This window comes from Macrobrachium rosenbergii, chromosome 56 (assembly GCF_040412425.1).
Source record: "Macrobrachium rosenbergii isolate ZJJX-2024 chromosome 56, ASM4041242v1, whole genome shotgun sequence".
Lineage (NCBI taxonomy): Eukaryota > Metazoa > Arthropoda > Malacostraca > Decapoda > Palaemonidae > Macrobrachium > Macrobrachium rosenbergii.
The window spans coordinates 45,651,236-45,672,355 of record NC_089796.1 but is presented as its reverse complement, the minus strand read 5'-3'; the positions used below and the strand labels follow the sequence as shown (position 1 = coordinate 45,672,355).

Here is a 21,120-nt window from a genome sequence, read left to right as displayed (position 1 = left end):
CCAGCAGCTACTTGTTGAATTGAATTGAATATAGAATTTAGGCCAAAGGCCAAGCACGGAACCTATGAGGTCATTCAGTGCTGAAACAGAAATTGACAGAAGTTTGAAAAAAGGTATAATAGGAGGAAAACCTCACAGTTGCACAATGAATCAATTGTTAGGAGAGAGTGGAAATTAAGATGGAAGAAAGAGAATATGAAAGGAGGTAGAATAAAAGGAATGAAAAGGGTTGCAGCTAGGGACCGAAGGGATGCTGCAAATAACCTTAAGTAATGCCTATGGTGCACTGATGGCACTACCCCGCTACGGGGGCAGCTACTTGTTAATCATATGTCTGACAATGCCTGGAAGAAAACCTGGAGCGGTCAGGTGAAAAAAGACCATTAACCCTTTTAAGCACCTGAAGGAAAACCTGATGAAACTACTAAAAATGAAAATTTCATTTGTAATGTCTGTGTTTGTACGTCTGTCACGGGGGTAGGGGTTTGATTTTGAGTTATAGGCTTCTTGGGGTCAAATAGGGGCAGCGTGCCAAATTTTGTCTAGGTCTGTCAAGTGGTTCGGATTTCCATAGCACACAAACATACATACAAACATTCACTTTTATATATAAGATTGCCATGTATCCTCAGGATATTTCCCAAATACTCCATTCTCCTTTGCTCCAGGCACTTCATACCAACCGTCTGTGCCATTTCTGTCACCTACTTATGCTTTCAAATCACCATCCAACCACATTTCCTCCTCTACAAATCCATCTACTGTATATATGCAAATTCGTACTTTCGAAGAATTTTTTCATTCTTACAATTTTCACCCCTGTGTTACTTAACCTTTTCATAACTTGTCTTGACACACCTAATTTCACCCACTTAATGCTTAGACTAACGTGCCACTACTCTGTTACCTGTCCCCACAATCTCCCTAACACAATAGGAGCTACCTTCCCCCTTGTCTTTATTCCTTTCATGTACACCTAGCATAATCACTTCTTGTTCTTTTTCCTAATTTCAGCAGCTTATTTGTCAGTGCGCGTGAAATTTAATAATATTTATTTGCAGGCTATAAACGTGAAAGCTCAATAACCATTCTGAATTTCTGGGATGTGGTTGTGGCATGCATATTCCCTTGGAAGATTTGTTCCCTCCTTGAATCGTTCTGTATTGTGTCAGAGGACACTATGTTTTGGTAAGTTTGCCATCATGAAGTAAACTTCTTGTTAGTTCATTTGTGTATAACTAAAATGTCTTTATAATTTTGTTATAATAGATTAAATGAATTTGGTATTAACTTGTAGATTGATATTTAGACAGCTACTTATCTGGACTATAATTTTCAGATCAAAGAAGGTACCACAGTCAAGAAAGTAACCATGACAGATATAAGAGGATCAAGGCTGAAATTGAGCTTCAGATGGAAGTTCCTGAGCATTTTAACTTTGCAGAAGATATAATTGAAAAATGGGCGAAGCAAAGGGTTAGTCTTATTGCAAAAGCGTTAAAAGATTAGTTATATCATAAAAGGATCAAGTGAAACCATGATCAGGTGATGTTATAAGCAGCAATCTGGTTTCGACTTATAAGGACAAATAAGATTTAGTGGCGAGGTCCCTGGAAAGAAAAAAAACTTTTTAGCCATACAAAGCAGAAAAAAACATGCAGAGTAATCGTTTTAAAGTAAAACTTCATAATACTCTGTAGATTGCATATTTTTCTGGCAATCTTGAGATATTTTGCTAAAAACAGACACTGATAGGGATGAAAGCCGTACCTCATAATTTCTTTGGCAAAGTTGTTTCAGGATGCCATGAGGCCCACTTGATGGAGGTGTAAAGTTCAAAGCATTTATGCTCTATAGTAATTTGGAACTTTGAATCCTAGATTTGTCTGTTTACCAGAGGAACATTATTTTAGATCATCACTGTATTCCATGAGACTACACCACATTATAACAAGTATATAATTATGTAAAGTATCATTTGCATAAGTCTTTCATACCCACTAGCAATGAACATTTTACATTTGATTACATCCGTATGTGCAGAGTTAATACTTTGATCACTAATTTTGCACACCAGAGATTATGCTGTTTAGGTAGATTTTGTGGTTCAATTCATTTGTTACTACAGTACCAGCATTTGTGAAAAAACATTCTCATCAATGTCATAATTCCTCATATGATTGCTATCTTATATCCTCATTGTTTTATATGTTAAAAAATTTTTCTATAGCGATTTTATGGTCACGTTAAGTTTAAAGTGTCAATACATTATTTATTTTATTCCAGTAATGCATTCTATGATCATGTATAATTCTTTTTAGAATGCAAACCTGTCATAGTTTAACTGAACAGGAATGGTAGCCTAGCTGCAGACTTAAAGTGAATATTAATAAATCATAGCTTTAGTTTTTGGTGTGATCGGTCTAATTTTTGCAAGATAATATAGTCAGTCTAGGGAAGAACTTTTTGTCTATTTTTTGCATGATATATACAGTATATGCTGTTTTGGTAAGATATTTTTGTCTATCTTTTACATTTTTGCCCGTGTTGATCTGTAATGATTTCTTTTAAACTAGGTGTCTGTTTTTAATTCTCTAATTTTGGGGTTTCAGCCTGACAAAGTAGCCCTGCATTTCACTGATGGTTCTACAGAGTCATTTGCATCATACAGCAAGCTCTACAAGGAAGCTGTTCTCCTTGCTACAGGTCTGACCAATCCTACTCCACCTAAATGTGCCCTTGTCATTCTCCCAAAAATTTTTGAATGGTGGGCGGTAAATGTTGCCGGCTCTTGGTGTGGTAAGTTATATTATCTGTGTTGTTTTTTATGACTAGATGTTCATGACTTTTTGCAGGGGTAGTTTGCGATGCCTCTGGACTATACACCAGTATTTATGAAACTGCTGAGTCTTGATTAACTGTTTTGTTTGTTGCTTTCTGTTTGCGTAATTAACAAAATTCTGATTGCCGCTTCTTATGTGTAGTCTGGCTGCTGTTTTTCTCTTTCAGTCAAGTTTTACAGTTTCTTGTAGGTTTTGTGCTCATACAATTTTAGAACAGTCTTATTAAAAATTGTTGAAAGCTGTAAATGATTTGTTATATACCATAATTTTTATCATTACTGGTTGCCAGAAAAAGTGGGAAAGGTAGAATTCTGTAACTTCCCTGCTCATTTTCTTAACAATAGCTGCTGTGTTTTTTTAGCTTTTTTGAGATAGCATTAAATTGCCTCATTCACTTTTTCAAACGAATTCCAGCACCTGTTACTGCTTACACTAGTGGATGCAATAGTAAATATACATCTAAATTTGACATACCCACTGTGGGCATACCATGCTAGTTCTGCTTGCAACTTCAGCAACTTAATTTCAGCAAGATTCAGTCAGCAAGTCAACTTCAGTCACTGATTTGTACATTTATTTTCCTGTTACTGCAAACTTGATTAACACTATACATAGGTTTTGAAGGATTTGAGATTTTTTATGAATTTGTTACTTATCAACTTTCAGTGAATTAAAAAAAATTCCATGTTGACAGTAATGCCCATGCACCCAAGGAACAAATTACAGAAAGATGAGTGCAATATAAAAGGTGAGAAAACAGAATAACATAGGGGAAATGCAGGGTAACTGGAAGAAGAGAATAAGGCAAATGTACTGGGTTTGCCACGGTATGGAGCCCCTGACTCTTACAGTAGCAAAACAACTTGATGACATTCAGAAATACAGAATAATATGTGATTGCTTTATCTTTGTTTTACAGCTTTGTCTTGATTACTTTATGGCCCCCTGTCTTTTTGGGGTTTTTATAATTATGTACTTGTATTTTAGTGTGAATCTGGAAGGTTGTTTAGTTGGTATGTTGTAGTTAAGGGCAAGCTGTATAACATTAAACATGAGACAATGTATGGATAGGGTATGCTGAGGTGAATCAGAAGTATTAGCTGCAGAAGCACCACTTCAATACTTATTTTGCTTTAAGATTACTGTGAGTTCTTCAAGAACGATTCTGTAAATGTCAGTTTTCTGAAGTTATAAGCGTCCTTCTGAAGAAGGTAGCACTGATGTGAAGTAAGGGTAAGTCATCTAGAGGATCAAGGCTGGATTCTTCATTGGGTGTGTTGTGTTGGTAAGGCAGACTGTTAACTGCTGTTTCTTAGGATTAGGATAATTAACAAATACTATTCCTAACTTCTCCATTTATTAAATGTGTTATTATCCTCAAAATTCCTTGATAAGTGGTATGCTTTTCATTCTTTTATATATAGTAAACATATTTTCTGTAGAAGTTACATCTGGAATAGATTAAAACTGTTCTAATAAACATATGTTGCACAGTATAGTATATCATAAATAAGAGATAATAAATTCTTTATGGTATCTGGTATACACCTTTTATTTTCACTTTTGACAAGAAGTCACTGACCTATAGCACTACTGAATATTTTTACGTGCTGCAAGTGAAATAACTGCTTGCAGCCTATTCTATTACTCTAGAAAAAAATCCATTGAATTCTTTAAACCATACACAGGTATTTCTAACCAAGCAACAAAAATTTTTATCCAGGATTTTAGCCTTCTGATTAGTAGTTTCTACCTATACTTAAAATAACTTTCTAGGACGTTCAGTATTGATTATAAAAATGTCTTCTGTACAGTAAGTAGAACTATATCTACCTACCCCAGGAATGATAATATCACCAGCAACAACTCTCCTGACTGCTAATGATGTAGCTCATCGAATAGCTGAGTGTGGTGTCGACTGTGTGATATGTGATTTTGATACTGCCAGCAGATTGAATGATGTCACTAAAGGAATACCTCTTCGTATCATTGTATCAAAAAGTGATGGTCAAGTCTTGTAAGTTTCATTAGTTTTCTCTCTTAACGTTCTTTGTAATTTAATTAGTTTTCTTTCTTAATACTCTTTGTAAATCATAATGTATTGCTATACACATGTCCTTTCAGTGAAATATGTCAACATCTGTACGTGCTTGTCTGAAGTTCAGTTAGTATAATTTATGGGTAGATTCTATTGAACACTCTTAAGGACTCTATCAGTAGCCTGTAAACACAGCTATAGATGTAAATAATGCTGACTTAGGAGGAGCAAACAGTGACAATAAATACAAGAGGCATGGTAACAATTTAATAAGACAAAAGAAGAATACAATATAAGTAATCAAAAGAAGAACGCAAATGTTCTAACTGATGTATTTACTGTATCCCCAAATTTTAGATTTTAGTATAAAGCTGCTTTGATGTAACATTCAACCATTACTGCTACTCACAGTGTAAGAGTACTTAGCTTGCAAGTTTTTAAAAAGAATTATAAAAAGCAAAGGAAAAAGTGTACAAAAGTAGAAAAGTAAAACAAATTATGTTGGTGTAAATGTCAAAGGTCAATGAAGGACAACATACAGTAGATATACAAGAGGTGTATGTCTTTTACATTTCTTGTACCATTCTTCGAGTTTATTTTTTATACCCATCGCTGTTATAAACAGTCCTCAACTGCATACAGCATTTTTCCATAAAATTATTATATAGGCTAAATAAAAAATGTTTATATATATGCTGTAAAATATTACAGTTACGAGTCCTTTTTATTTATATATTTAAATAACTAACTATAAATATCATATCAGGATACATGTCAATTCATAATATAAGCACTAATGAATATGATAGTTAAGATAGTTGTGAAATAAATATGTATATACGACAAGCTTACATAAGAGAACAGGAGTAACGGACTACAGACATTAGAAAGCTTAAAGAATTTTAAATGTTATTGAAATTTACTTATGGGTGTTATGAAACTTCCAAATTTTACCATGAATTTACTTATTAGCTGGAAATTTACAGTCAATTAGTTTATTAACAAAAAGTTGATAATTAACAATAAAGTTGTCACCAACCATACAAATTTTGCAAATCTACTGTAGAAGCTTGCAAAAAATGACTCCATCAGCCATATTAAGTGGTGTATTTAAGTCAAAAGCTGTTAGTCCCAATATTTACAAATGAAAATCTCTTCTTTCTAAGGGTCAATGCTTGTATTGGAAACTTCAAGTATTCGGGGATATATAGAATAAACATCAAATATCATTATTATCCAGTGACCTCATAGCTGATTTATGTATTTATATATCTACCTTTATTACGTAAAAATTTAGATTCATAGAAATGTAATTAGCACTATTGTTTGCATATAAATTCTAATATCAAATATACTGTAGTATAGTTAATATTAACGCAACATTTTAGTTGATTTTATTAATAGCAATTATATGGAATGAATCTTACATACTGTTAAAATTAGCTCACATCTTTGCGCCGTCAGGTGCGATTGGCATTCAAAATAAACATAAAAATAATGCTTAGTTGACCTGCAAGAACTGCCTCTGTACTCACCTGTTTCCTACCAGGTGTCATTGGATTGTTTACATTCTTGGCAGAATTCTTAATGCTGTGTACTTGTGAATACAGTGTAAATCGGTGGTAATAGTTTCAACAATATCGCATTGATTTTCTCCTGTATAGTGTTGTGCTTGTTTTCTGTTTTTGCATTATGTCATCTACAGTAAGCAGAAATAGAAGCATTAGGCTTTATAGGAACCAGTTTTGAGTGAACCGAATGTTTCAGTTGTACGTGATGGTCACTGTATGTTAGCCTCTGTAGGGACACAAGTGTGCTTTTTATTCCTGTTGTTTAGAAAGTAAGGAATGGTTTGATGAGAGGATGAATAATTCTGTGAAGTAATAGAAGATGCGATTGGCTGATAGATTACGTAGACATATCGTTATCAGGGTTATCAAAAATGCAAAGAAAACAAACTGGGCAACTGATCTGATGCCAATATCTGAACTTCTTGGGGTGGAAAATTTTTCATGCTTCATTAATATAATAGTGAAAGTTATAAATGTAAGTGTTTCAGGATGCAAGATCCCTACATCTGAGGAAGCGACTATTGTCAAGCTGATATTGAAAGGTACATTTTATCATCAAAATTTTAGTTCATACAGGCATGTTTCGAATTTATCTTGTGAGGTTCAAGAAATGTCGAAGTGAAAGACCGATTCTTTATTATTCTCGACAGGTGTTTATAATACAGAAAGCGGACGGGTGACCTGAGGCCCCCCACTGTGTCCATACAAAGGTTGTGTTTGTTAACAGGCATAAAAAAGACATATATAATGCGTTACAGAACATGTAAAAGGCAAGTATATATGTCTGCAGACAGGCTGTACAATGATGCATACCATGAGATATACATAAAGAATCTGAAATATCAACAAGTAACATATACGACGTGATTAATGTACGTATGAAGAGAGAAACACAAGAAAGGAGAGGCGATTTGACGCCCTTGCAAATACTCCCCCAAAAGACAATGATTAGAGGAGCAATTATTGGTTGAAAATAACATTAATCACGCAGAGGCTGAGGCAGTCAGAGCAGGCCCCTGCTCCTGGAGAACTGTGGGCGTGGGGTGGAACTGACATCTGGGGTTAGCTCGATGTGTTTCCTGGGCCTCCACGGACCCTGCTTTGGTTGGGGAGTGGATGTGTCTGCAGGGAGGTACTGAGGGGGAACTCTGGGGCGCCTGCCTCCTTCCTTGCATACTTCGCTGTCCAACAGGAATGTCAGCTTCAGCCTGTCGATGGTGATCCAGCCTTCCCACCTGTGGATGTCAAGGAGGTATGCCTTGGCAGCCCGCCTGATGACTCGGTGGGGCTCCCTGTAGGGCCTGGTTAAGGGCGGTCGATGGGCCTCCACCCTGACGAAGACATGGGCGCAGGAGTGTAAGGCGGGTGGGCTGTAGGTGGTGGTTCTGTCAGTGAAGGTCTTATGGCAGGGTGTGAAATTCTGTGCAAGTTCCCTCAACCTCGGGAGGGGTGTGTCGGCACCGTTGGCCAATGGCGAGAAGAATTCTCCAGGGATGGCCAGTGTCTCCCCGCAGACTTTCTCAGCAGGGGAGGCATCGCCATTTGCCTTTGGTGCGGTGCAGAGACCCAGCAAGACCCAGGGCAGCTGTTCCTTCCACCTCTCGTCGGTGCAGCGTGCCACGAGAGCTGCCTTAAGAGAGCGGTGCACCCTTTCGACCATGCTGTTCACTGCGGGGTTGTAGGCCATTGTGCTGTGTAGAGTTGTACCCATCAGGCATGCCAAGGAGACCCAGAGCTCTGACAGGAAGGCTGGACCCATGTCCAGAGTGATGCTGTCTGGCACTCCGAAACGGCTGATCCAACTGGAGAGGAGGGCCTCTGCGCATGACGCTGTTGATATCTCCTCCCTGGGGGTTGCCTCGGGCCAGCAGGTGGAGCGGTCTATGATCGTCAGGAGGTATCTGGCTCCTCCCAATTGCGGAAGGGGCCCAACGACGTCGATGTGGATGTGGCTGAAATGCTGACGAGAGGCTGGGGGAAGTCGCCGACCCCGGACTCTGTGCGCCAGGACATTTTGCTCGCCTGGCACGGGATGCACCTCCTTGCCCACTGGCGAACGTCCTTGTTGATGCCATGCCAGACGAACTTGTTAGCCGTGAGGCGTGCTGTTGTGCGCTCTGATGGTGGGAGAGACTGTGGACTATGTCGAACACCTGCCTTCTCCTCGAAGAGGGCACTAGGGGGCATGGGCGGCCTGTGCTGGTGTTGCAGAGGAGAGTTGTGCTCGAGCTTGCTAAGGGCACGTCTTCCCATTTAAGAGCCGTCACTGCCATCCTGTGGTCTGCTGTCTCTAGGTCTGCTGCTTGTTCTCTTGCCAGGTCTTCGTAGTCAATGCCAAGGTGAAGGGAATTGATTTCTACCCTCAACAGGGCGTCGGCCACTGGGTTTTTCCTGCCAGGGACGTAGTTGATGGTGCACCCGAATTCGGAGATGGCGGTCAGGTGCCACTGTTGCCTTGCAGACCACGCATCTCCCGGCTTTGCAAATGCAAGCACCAAGGGTTTGTGATCTGTCAGGATTGTGAATTCAGTCCCCTCCAGAAGATACTTGAAGTGTCCCATGGCCTGGTTGATAGCCAGCAGCTCTTTGTCGAAGGCGCTGTAGTGGGTCTCTGCTGGCGAAAGCTTGTGGTTGAAGAAGGCTAAGGGCTGGGGGTGCCGTTTATAAGCTGCTCGAGTACTGCGCCACAGGCGATGTTGCTGGCATCCATTGTCAACCTGAGGGCAGCAGTGGGTTGTGGTGAGTTAAGGTAGTGGCACTGGAGAGGGCTCTCTTTGTTGCAATGAATGCCTGCTGCTGCAGAGCCTCCAAGGTCAGTGCTTTTGGTTTGCCCTTCAAGATTGACGTCAGGGGGTACAATAGTGCTGGCGACGTCTGGGATGAAACGTCAGTAGTACTTTATCATCCCGAGAAATTCCTAAAGGGCCTTGATGGTTTGTGGTTTCGGGAAGTTCTCTATAGCTTTTACTTTAGAAGCCGTGGAGCGCACTCCTGCTGGGGAAATATCGTGGCCGAGGAAGTCTACTTTTTCTTTTCTAAAAATGAACTTGTCAAACCTGACAACTAATCTGCTGTCCTGCAGACGTTTCAGGATGGCCCGGACTTGGCGAAGGTGTTCCTCTGGTGACCTGGAGGTGATGAGGATGTCGTCGACGTAGCAGATGCAGAAAGGCAGATCGCCCAAGATGGTGTCCATCAGGCACTGGAAAGTGGCACCTGCGTTCCTGAGACCAAAGGTGGAATAGGAAAATGTGTAGCTCCCGAAGGGTGTGGTGATGGCAGTCTTTTGGAAGTCATCGGGATGCACAGGGACTTGGAAGTATGACTTCAGCAGGTCCACTTGGAGAAAATCTCTCTATGAAGGGTGCCCGTCAGGTCTTGCATGTTAGGGAGAGGGTAGTGGTCTGGTGTTGTCAGTAAATTCAAATGCCGATAGTCCCCACAGGACCTCCATAAACCATCTGATTTCTTTACCATGTGAAGGGGAGAAGCCCACAAGCTTGATGCCCACAAGGCCTGTTTGGCGTCTTGTAACTTCTGTGGGGACAGTCGTTGGAACTTGGCATGGGTTGGTGGGCCCATCGTGGTGATGTGATGGAAGATGCCATGCTTTGCTGAAGCTCTGGTTTGAATATGTCCGGGAACTCCAGGGACATGTAGCCATTGGGGGCTGTGAGGCAGATGGTGGGTATTCCAGGCCCGGTGAAGAGCTGACTGGGGTGGCAGGTTCCTGTGTCGAGGAGGCATTGTCTTGCTATGTCGACTAGAAGTCCGTGGTGTCCTAGGGAATCTGTGCCCAGCAGGGGAACTTTACATCCACGATGACGAAAGGCCAGTGGTATCTGCGTCCCAAAATTGAGATAGTCTGGGTCGTCGTGCCATACGTGCAGATGGGAGTTCCGTTTGCTGCTATGAGGGTGGGTGTTGAGTCAGGTATTTTTTCTAAACCTTCCCTGTGTCACGGGAAGACCAACTGCATTGCCCCCGTGTCTACCAGCAGGCGCCGTTCGGAAATTTCATCTCTGATGAAGAAACTGGCTGGCCAGAGGGAGTTGGATTTCATGGCCAAAGCTGTTACTTGTGGCCGCTTTTGTTGTTTTTTGTGAGGGAACAGGGAGGCCTGCAGTTTCTGGCGTTGGTTCCGAACTTTCTGTGGAAGAAGCACCACGCCAGGTTTGACCATGTCCTGTGTTCCCTGAGTGGTGTCTCCTTTCTGTAAATGGCGTTGATGTCTTCATCGTCGTCGTTCTCCTCCGCCAGGCTGCAGACTCCCAGGTTGGCAGCTGCGAGGGCGGCGACATTTTTCGAGGCCTTGGTGGCCTCATATAGTTTCTGGACGTCGTCGACTAAGGCATCCATGTCGAGGGTGTCTGCATCCCTTATCTGGCACCTAACTTCCTGCGGGAGGCGCTGAAGGAAGATTGCTTTTGTTAAATCTATCGTTCTTCTCCTCCCATTTTCGTCGCAGCCTGCCAGTGTTACCAACCCCCATCGTTCATCCCAGGCTTCCCTGGGTGATGCTTCTCCGAAGGGCTGGGATAACTGGTTGAGGGCACACTACGCTCTCTCGGTCACAGGCATGGAGTAAGATTGCATCAGTTTATCTTTCAAGGCCGTGCGTTAGTTGGATTTGATAGCATTGTCTGAGATGCACACCACGCGAAAGTGCACGTCTGCGTGCAGGAACCATGATGCCGTGTTCTGCCACGAAAACGGGGGAAGTTTGACCACGTCTGGCTTTGTTGGCGAGAGAGGCGTACAGACGATGCTCGCGGGTTTGCAGTGAGGTTCAGCTTCTGACATCTTTACTACCCACGCATCAAAACGCAGGAAAATGCATCGTATTGAGTCCATTAATGGTGCTGATTGTTTGAGTGGTCGAACGAAGTGAAAAAACATGCCCTTTTTGGGTACACCGTATTTAGTCTGTTAATGGCACGGTTTCCGCCAGGGAGGGAGCTATCAGAGGCCTAAACTTTGTGCCGTAGTTAGTCCACTAAAGGCTCTCTAATGGTAGGCTGTGGCCGTATTTAGTCCTTTAATGGCTGGGCCAAAACCGTGCTACCTGTCCCTTTTCCTGGGTCACCAGTGTGATGGTTCAAGAAATGTCAGAAGTGAAAGACTGATCCTTTATTATTCTTGACAGGTGTTTATAATAAAGAAAGTGGACGGAAAGGTAGCAGGTGACCTGAGGGCCCCCGCTGCATCCATACGAAGGTTGTGTTTGTTAACAGGCATAAAAAGACATATATAATGTGCTACGGAACATGTAAAAGGCAAGTATATAGATTGGCGGACAAGCCATACAATGATGCATACAGTGAGATACATAAAGAATCTGAAATATCAACAAATAACATATAAGACATGATTAATGTACGTATGAAGAGAGAAACACAAGAAAGGAGAGGCGATTTGATGCCCTTACAATCTTTTATATCCAAAAGTTAGAATATGTAATTCTTGAGCAACAAATGAGCCCCCTGGAAAGGGTAAATGCTTTACCAGATAGTCAGTCGCCTTACAGACAATTATATTTTACAGAAACTGCAGTATGCTCTGTTGTAAATGATCTTTTAAAAATGATGGATGAAGGAAAATGCAGTATTTTGGTGCTTGTGATACAGTTGTCCATTGGCTACTTCTAAATGATTTACAGTCAGTTGGTATTACTGAAGAAGCTTTTGAGTATTTGAAAAACTACCTGTGTGATAGAAAATACTGTGTACAGATTGGAAACTCATACTCACCTTGTGAAATATTAAGAGGAGCAGTGTGTCACAAGGAAGTGTACTAGGTCCAATTTTATTTTGAATTTACACCATTGGATTGTCATACATACTACAGAGACATGGGGTAAATATCAAGCTATTTGTGGATGACACCCAATTTTATTTCTACATAAACAATATTTTGGAAATAAGCGAGAGAATAAGTGTTGTTCTTGCCAGTGTTGAAGACTGGATAACATATAAGCAGTTGAAATTGAATGAAAATAAAACTGAATTATATGTTGGTAGGAAGAAAAAATTATTTAAGAAACCTTGGTGGCTTTCAGCTAGGTATAAATAGTAATGTAGTTTCGATCTCTAACAAAGTATGTGACTTGGGTGTGCAACTAGACTGCAGTCGGTCTCTTAGTGCTTAAATCAGTAATGTTGTCAGGGTTACTGACCATCACCTTAGAAATATTGTCTGTTAAGAAATATCTTGATGAGTGTTCTGTGAAATATATTGTGATTAATTGTGTCATAAACAGGATGGACTATTGCAACTTTGTCTAGAATACAGCTTAGGAAGTTGCAAAATATACTAAATAGAGAGGCAAGATTTATAAAGTTTTTGCACTTTATAACAGGATTACGCGTGAATAATGACTCGACAAGCTATTAAGATTGGGTGTCAGAAATATTTGAATGACTTGCTTTATATAATACAAGCATAGCTACAGATGGACTCAAGTTATTCGACCCAAGATGCAATTTGAATGTAGGCGTGAGAACCTATAATTTTGCCACTCTAAGATTATACAATAAGCTCCCACTCGATATCAGGTGGACTGAAAATATCAAGTTGTTCAAGAAAAAATTGAAGATTCCATTTTAATGAGTGCTATAACAACAGAAGACGAAGAAGAAGAGGAAGAAGATGAAGACAAAGGATAGGATGGAGATCTACGGCAGATCTTCTTCGATTTCAGCAACTCAGCATGGCCATGGTTCTTCAGAAGAACACCTTCGACTCTGTCAGAGATGGCCTGAGTACAATTACACCAGTGGATCCATAAGTTCACTGAACAGCCAGACATCCTGGCTTAGAGGCAGTGTGAACTCATATCTACATTGTGTCTTGGAGGAAGGGTTAGCCACCAACCCTGTTTGTTGTCAGTTCCTCTCTCCCCTTTTAGGAGAGAGGAAGGAACCTGCTTCTATAAGGAATTTGTATTGTGTAGGAACAACCAAATATAACAAAATAGAATGGGAGCTCGCTCACCTGTGTCTAACCAGTTCCAGCACATGGTGGACCATTTCTCTCCACTGCCCTTTATTGTATGTGGGCTTTGTGCAAGTGGAAAACTCTTTCTTTTCATTCATTGGTATCAGAGAAAAGACATATAAGCTACAGCCATTTTTAGGTTTGCGACAGTGCCTAATTTATTTGATTTAGTAAGCAATGAAAAATTGGCTTTGTCCTGTACACTTAGAACTCTCTATGGCTTTACCCAGACAGACAACCCTTAAGAGTAGGTGTTGAGAATTTATACTGTGGTGTTAAATGCCCTTATGTCCAAGAATGCTTGATTAAGTCAATGCACACATAGTTGATTTCTGAGCTTTGAACGTTTCTGAAAGTAAATCCTCATGGCATCTGTGCAGTAAGCACGTCTTTTTACTTACTTTTAAAACATTTCACAAGAGGAGCTTGTCAGTGCAGCTCATGGAGATGTAACTTTGCCTTTTGACCCATATTATTTTGCAAAACATTCAAATTTCATATGAGACATATAAAGCCCTTAGTCCTGTTGTTGCTGTGGGGATGTTTTCTTCTGAATAAATATGAGGGTAACCCTGCTTACTCTCATGTCGTTAGCTGTTAGGAAATCCTGGTACAGTAATCCTTCAACTATCCAGATTAATAGAGCCAGGGCCCTGTCGCATAACAATGAAATTTGGATAACGGGTGTGCAAGGGCAACTCCTTACCCATCCTCACCTAACCTTGTCAGTACTACATAGCTGTAAACACTAAACATGCTTGTAAACGACAACCATCACACATTAAACTGAAAAATTATGCAAAAAAACAATTAACCACCTATAAATTCTATACATACACTGAAAAACAAAAAAAAAAGCAACCCCCTTTTTTTTCTCTTGTACACGACACGTAAAATTCCACAATGTCTGAAAAAGATGTAAGTGTTAATGCGTTATCTTACATTCTATGGCCCATTGGGAAGCCGCCCCTCCAAGTGGCTGTTCTTGTTCACAGCTCAAAAGAGCGATCACACCAGCCACAAATCGAAGTGAATACCCATTTTATGGTTCCTCTATAATTACCCATTAGAGAGTGCACGTACACGCAAATTCACTTAACCCCCTCCTGTGAAGTGTGACATCACCATCGGGTTCACTGTTCAAAGGACTATGCCTCCTGAATCCACAGATATCACAAAGCTTCCATAAATCTGTCACGGTGTCCCTATGCATCTTGGCCATGCTCGGAAGGCACAAAATGAGCACATCAGATACCTGCTGTATCTAACCACGGAAAATACCAATGTCAACATAAAGGCTACTGCACCGGACACACGTTTTCCAAAGGCTAACAATTAGTCAGCCAAATCCTTAATATATGCATCGCAATACAATAGTTTATACAAAGAGTTTTATCATTTTTCCCAAGATGTACCATACACTAAAAAAAGTAAGCTCTTCATTTTCCCTTGTATGCGACACATAGTATAGTAGGCTACACAACGTTTTTCATGTGCCCCAAGTACTGTAAAGTACATTGTATTCACAAAAAGAGTAAACGCTTTCTTCTCTTTTATGAAGCACATTACGACAGTTGACACAAACATTTTTATCATTTTCCCCAAAATACATAGTACACAAAAAAGTAAACCTCTTATTCTTGTCTCATACACGGCACATAGTAAAAAAGGCTATACAATGTTTTTCATTTGCCCAAACACTGTAAAATACATCATAATGTACACACACAAAAAATGAACCTCTTTCTCCCCCCTATGCAACACAGTACGATAGTTTACACAAAAAAATTTTGTCATTTTTTAGTTTACACAAAAAATTTTTATCATTTTCCCCAAAATACATTGTACACAAAAAAAGTAAACCCATTTTTAGTTTTCTGTAAAAGAAAACTGTTGTGCTGGCTTTGTCTGTCCATCTGTACTATTTTCTGTCCGCCCTTAAAGTTAGCCATAATGGTTCATCTGGCAACCATATAGGACAGGCCACCACCAGCATTATACCGAGACCACTGAAAGATAGATCCATTTTTGGTGGCCTTGATTATACGCTGTACAGAAAACTCGATTTTGCTGAAGGAACTAAGGCACGTTTTTTATTTGTTTTTCTTTTATCCAACATGCAATACAATAAGTTTACACAAATCATTTTTACCATTTTCCCTGAAATGCATACATAAAAATAATTCCAATAACACTGTACAAAAATACGTTTAATCTGTCACTTACTTGCATGCACTGCTCATTGTGCCTTATAATGGCCAGACGTTTTAGAAAGTCCCCCCTTCACCTCCCCCCACCCTTCAACCAGCTTGACTGTGTCGTCAAGATGGGCATCTTCCCGTGCCTCCTGTAACTCCTGGGAGGCATTAAGTGGTAAAGCATAAAAACATGAAACCAAACAAGCTCTAGCAAGTTCACCAACACCAGTGAATGAGTGTTTGTGTATGTACTGCTCCCGACAGTTCCACCGGGTCCTGTTTCCTGAGCAAGAAGGGTTTGTGGCAGGATTTGTGTTGGTAGCCTGTCCCAATCCAAGAATCGTTGCAGGTTCTTTCAGACTCTAAACAATAAGGATTCAACACCAGCAACTGAAATATGGGAAATGAATATGAAAAGAAACTCTCACAACACTACAACACATTTATTCACAACCTTGTTTACAAAGATAACGAAATGTTGCTTCCCCTTTTGCTTTCCATTCAATGTGACACTACAAAATAAATCAAAGCAGTTATAGACAGGGGGAACAGGTTGGAAGGTAGTGCAATTATAATACTTAAAAAATAGCGAGTTGGTGAGTTATCCTTCATAGCTGGGGGTTCAGCTGAAGAGATGATGCTGACGCAGTGGCTTCAGGCTTGAAGACGTCACAGAAGGATGACTAGAGTTTCGGATGAAGCTGGCACGGTGACCACGAGGTCGAAGATGTCACAAAAGGGATGTCTTCAGGATGGGACAGCAGATGATGTTTCTTCAAGAATCCGGAGATTTTGCAAATGGAGGGCAGGCAGGGCTGGCGACTCCTCCTTGCTACAGGCAGGAAGGTGGCTTTGCAACTTCTCATCCACCAAGTTTTTCATTGGATGGGTGGGTAGAGCTCTTGGCTACCATGCTGTTGGCCCAACGTTCGACTCTCCGACCGGCCAATGAAGAATTAGAGGAATTTATTTCTGGTGATAGAAATCATTCCTTGTCATAATGTGGTTTGGATTCCACAATAAGCTGTAGGTCCCGTTGCTAGGTAACCAGTTGGTTCTTAGCCACGTAAAATAAATCTAATCCTTTGGGCCAGCCCTAGGAGAGCTGTTAATCAGCTCAGTGGTCTGGTTAAACTAAGTTATACTTAACTTTTTTCTCATCCACCTCATCCACAAAGGCAGGAAGGGCTGACTACCTCTCCTTGTCACAGGCAGGAAGGGCTGACTACTTCTCTTCGTCACTGGTATGTAGGGTTCGCTGCTTCACCTCATCTCGGACATGGAGGGCTTAGAGACTTCTCATCACAAGCAGGAAGGGCTGGCTGCTTCTCTTCATCCCAGGCAGAACAAGATTTTTATGGAGATAAGATTAAAAGTCGTCTGAAGGGGATACTCCCGTCAGAACCTTGCTTAATCTGACCTCTGATGATTGCCCTCTTGTAGGGTAAAAGGTGCCATTTGGCGTCCTCAATTATTATTATTATTATTATTATTATTATTATTATTATTATTATTATTTTATTTATTTATTTATTTTTTATTTTTATATTTTGATGAAGAAAATAACATGCATATATAAAAAAAGTTATGTAGTAGGATAAAAGGTGCCATTTGGTGTCCAGAACATTTAGTAGTAAGATAAAAGGCGCCCTTTGGCGTCCTGAACATTTGGCATCCTCAACAAAGGGTGTCATTTGGCGTCCTCAATTATTATTATTATTATTATTATTATTATTATTATTATTATTAGATTTTTATATTTTTGCTGAAGAAAATAGCATGCATATATGAAAAAAATTATGTAGTAGGGTAAAAGGTGCCATTTGGTGTCCTGAACATTTGGTAGTAGGGTAAAAGGTGCCATTTGGCATCCTGAACATTTGGCGTCCTCAACAAAGGGTGTCATTTGGCGTCCTCAATTATTATTATTATTATTATTATTATTATTATTATTATTATTATTATTATTATTATTTTTATATTTTTGCTGAAGAAAATAGCATGCATATATAGAAAAAAATTATGTAGTAGGGTAAAAGGTGCCATTTTGTGTCCTGAACATTTGGTAGTAGGGTAAATGGTGCCATTTGGCATCCTGAACATTTGGCGTCCTCAACAAAGGGTGTAATTTGACGTCCTCAATTATTATTATTATTATTATTATTATTATTATTATTATTATTATTATTATTATTATTATTATTATTATTATTATTATTATTATTATTATTATTATTATTATTATTTATTTTATTTTTATATTCTTGCTGAAGAAAATAACATGCATATATAAAAAAAATTATGTAGTTGGGTAAAAGGTGCCATTTGGCATCCTGAACATTTGGTAGTAGGGTAAAAGGTGCCATTTGGCGTCCTGAATATTTGGCGTCCTCAACAAAGGGTGTCATTTGGCGTCCTCAGTTATTATTATTATTATTATTATTATTATTATTATTATTATTATTATTATTATTATTATTATTATTATTTATTTATTTATTTATTTTATTTTTATATTTTTTCTGAAGAAAATAACATGCATATATAAAAAAATTATGTGGTAGGTTAAAAGGTGCCAAGGCTCAGAACTGATATGAGAGAGACCCACTGCGTGACTCATCAACAACTGTATGACTGATAAGAGTTGAACCAACATAAACTATCTGTTATTAATCCCACTTTATTGATAAGAGTCTGATTAGGTATCTGCCGCTGATATGATTTAGACCCACTGCGTGACTCATGAACAGCTGTATGACTGATAAGGGTTGAACCAATATAAACTATTTGTTATTAATCCCACTTTGTTGATAAGAGTCTGATTAGGTATCTGCTGTTGATATGAGAAAGACCCACTGCGTGACTCATCAACAGATGTATGACTTCATACGGACATTACAATGTACATCTCTCTGAAATATACAGCTTTGACTCTCCACCCGATTGTTAAAAGTCACATGTTTTAACACGCTTTCGATCACGCTCATTGTCAGTGTCGGTGTCGCTTAACCTATGTATGGGATAATAAAAACCGATTCTACCTATCCACTCATTTTATTAGATAAAGTGGTATACATTAACAAGTACATGAATCTTGGGGTTCTCCTGACACACATTCCAATACAATACCACCACGAGTTGTTATAACCAACCTTAAACCTCTAAATAATTTTACAATAAATGACCATAAGCTTCCAAATCTAGTATGCCGTGCAGCCTGACATTCCTCCCCCCTTCCCCTTCTTCTCCCCCTCTTCCGTTAGTGTTCCGCATAGAAGAACTCCTCCTCCTCCTCCTTATCCTCCTCTTCCTCCTCCTCCTCCTCCTCCTCCTTCTTGACCATTCATCCTAAGGAAGAAAAATAAAATGTCTTAGAAAAACCGAACGTCTGAAAAAAATTAATTATGTGATGTATATTAGCAACGTTTTTAAAAATGGAATTATTCATTACCTTTTATTTATAGAACGCACACACTCCTTGTATGTTAGAGCTCGTTTAATGCCCAAACTCCAGTGTGAACATTGCACCCTCTTGAAAAATTTGAAATAGTATTCCGTCACCCCATCTGTCATTACTTTTCAAACGACTCTGGGGGAAGATGACACTCATTAACGACAAAACCAATTTTAACCCTCTATGACTTGTACAGTGAACGAAGAAAACACAGTAAAGAACGCACTTGTAAGAATTATCGGGCTGTATCTGCCTTACGGACTGGTGAAGGGTAAAATCCGAATGCGCATCGAGAAAAGATGAGAAGCTACCTGAATAAATTTGCCGGTTTATACCATAGCTGTCAAAAAAATAGATTGTATCTCTAGGCGAACAGTCTGTATAAAAACATGAATCTTGGGGTTCTCCTGACACACATTCCAATACAATACCACCACGAGTTGTTATAACCAACCTTAAACCTCTAAATAATTTTACAATAAATGACCATAAGCTTCCAAATCTAGTATGCCGTGCAGCCTGACATTCCTCCCCCCTTCCCCTTCTTCTCCCCCTCTTCCGTTAGTGTTCCGCGTAGAAGAACTCCTCCTCCTCCTCCTTATCCTCCTCTTCCTCCTCCTCCTCCTCCTCCTCCTCCTTCTTGACCATTCATCCTAAGGAAGAAAAATAAAATGTATTAGAAAAACCGAACGTCTGAAAAAAATTAATTATGTGATGTATATTAGCAACGTTTTTAAAATGGAATTATTCATTACCTTTTATTTATAGAACGCACACACTCCTTGTATGTTAGAGCTCGTTTAATGCCCAAACTCCAGTGTGAACATTGCACCCTCTTGAAAAATTTGAAATAGTATTCCGTCACCCATCTGTCATTACTTTTCAAACGACTCTGGGGGAAGATGACACTCATTAACGACAAAACCAATTTTAACCCTCTATGACTTGTACAGTGAACGAAGAAAACACAGTAAAGAACGCACTTGTAAGAATTATCGGGCTGTATCTGCCTTACGGACTGGTGAAGGGTAAAATCCGAATGCGCATCGAGAAAAGATGAGAAGCTACCTGAATAAATTTGCCGGTTTATACCATAGCTGCCAAAAAAGTAGATTGTATCTCTAGGCGAACAGTCTGTATAAAAACACACCCAATGTCCGACAAGGTCAATACTAGAAGTTGCAGGTAGAGTATTAGATATAAAAACTAGAGGTTTAATTCTATTCGCGGGTATTTTAAACGCACCCACTTCATCTGAAGCGAACACACCTAAATATTTAATAAGACTCCCTAGCTAACCCTGCAAAACTGTCGATTTCTTTCGTATCCATCACACCTAGCCCCTAACATCGCACTGAATGACTCTATCCGAATCGATGGTTAAAATACCTTTCATGTCATCGAACAGTAAAATCATGCAAGGGTGTGGTGCGACCGTGCCCAGCTTTATAGATATTCTCAAACTGGCCGAAATTTCAACAGGCATGGAATCTTCCACCTCTTCCGTAATGAAGCTGAAACAATAGATGGCTCTCCCATTTTTAAAACTATTATAGGTTATAAGGTTATCATGTCCCCCTCCTATCAACTTTTGAGTCTTGTAATACAATTTTGTGATAGTATTAGGAAAATTACAGTTGATGTGATACACCGTATTCCCATTGACTGTGATGGGCACATTATTCAAGTCATAAGCTCCGAAATATAAACTGTTGGCTGCGTAATTCCACGAAGAATGTTTGCATGCTTATCATGGCCAGTGTAATCTTTTCAGGTGTACAGGTATTGAAAGGTTGATCTATTAAAATGGAATCCTTGTTCTGCCCTATAACAAACGTTTTATATAAAGTCTCATCATATATATATTGTATCGGGTTAACAGCTAGAGCGGTGTTTAAAGCGGACATGGCGTTATAATGAGGGGTAACCCGATCAATCCACAACTTGGCCTTTTCTATATTCAGATCATTTAAGTGTCTGTCTGTGTGTGCACCCATCACCCAGTTGTTATTTGCCATTT

General features: G+C 39.6%; 1 protein-coding gene across 3 annotated transcripts in view; it reads left to right on the top strand.

Annotated features, from left to right (window-relative positions):
* LOC136836304 (acyl-coenzyme A synthetase ACSM3, mitochondrial-like) overlaps positions 1 to 21,120 on the top strand; it is a 319,876-nt gene that overhangs the window by 55,423 nt on the left and 243,333 nt on the right. For all 3 annotated transcript variants that reach the window (XM_067100425.1, XM_067100426.1, XM_067100424.1), the window contains exons 2-5: positions 1,062 to 1,188; positions 1,340 to 1,476; positions 2,613 to 2,799; positions 4,686 to 4,860. In XM_067100425.1, the coding sequence (XP_066956526.1) occupies positions 1,104 to 1,188; positions 1,340 to 1,476; positions 2,613 to 2,799; positions 4,686 to 4,860 (584 nt within the window). In that variant the 5' untranslated portion in view covers positions 1,062 to 1,103. The remainder of the gene's footprint in view (positions 1 to 1,061; positions 1,189 to 1,339; positions 1,477 to 2,612; positions 2,800 to 4,685; positions 4,861 to 21,120) is intronic.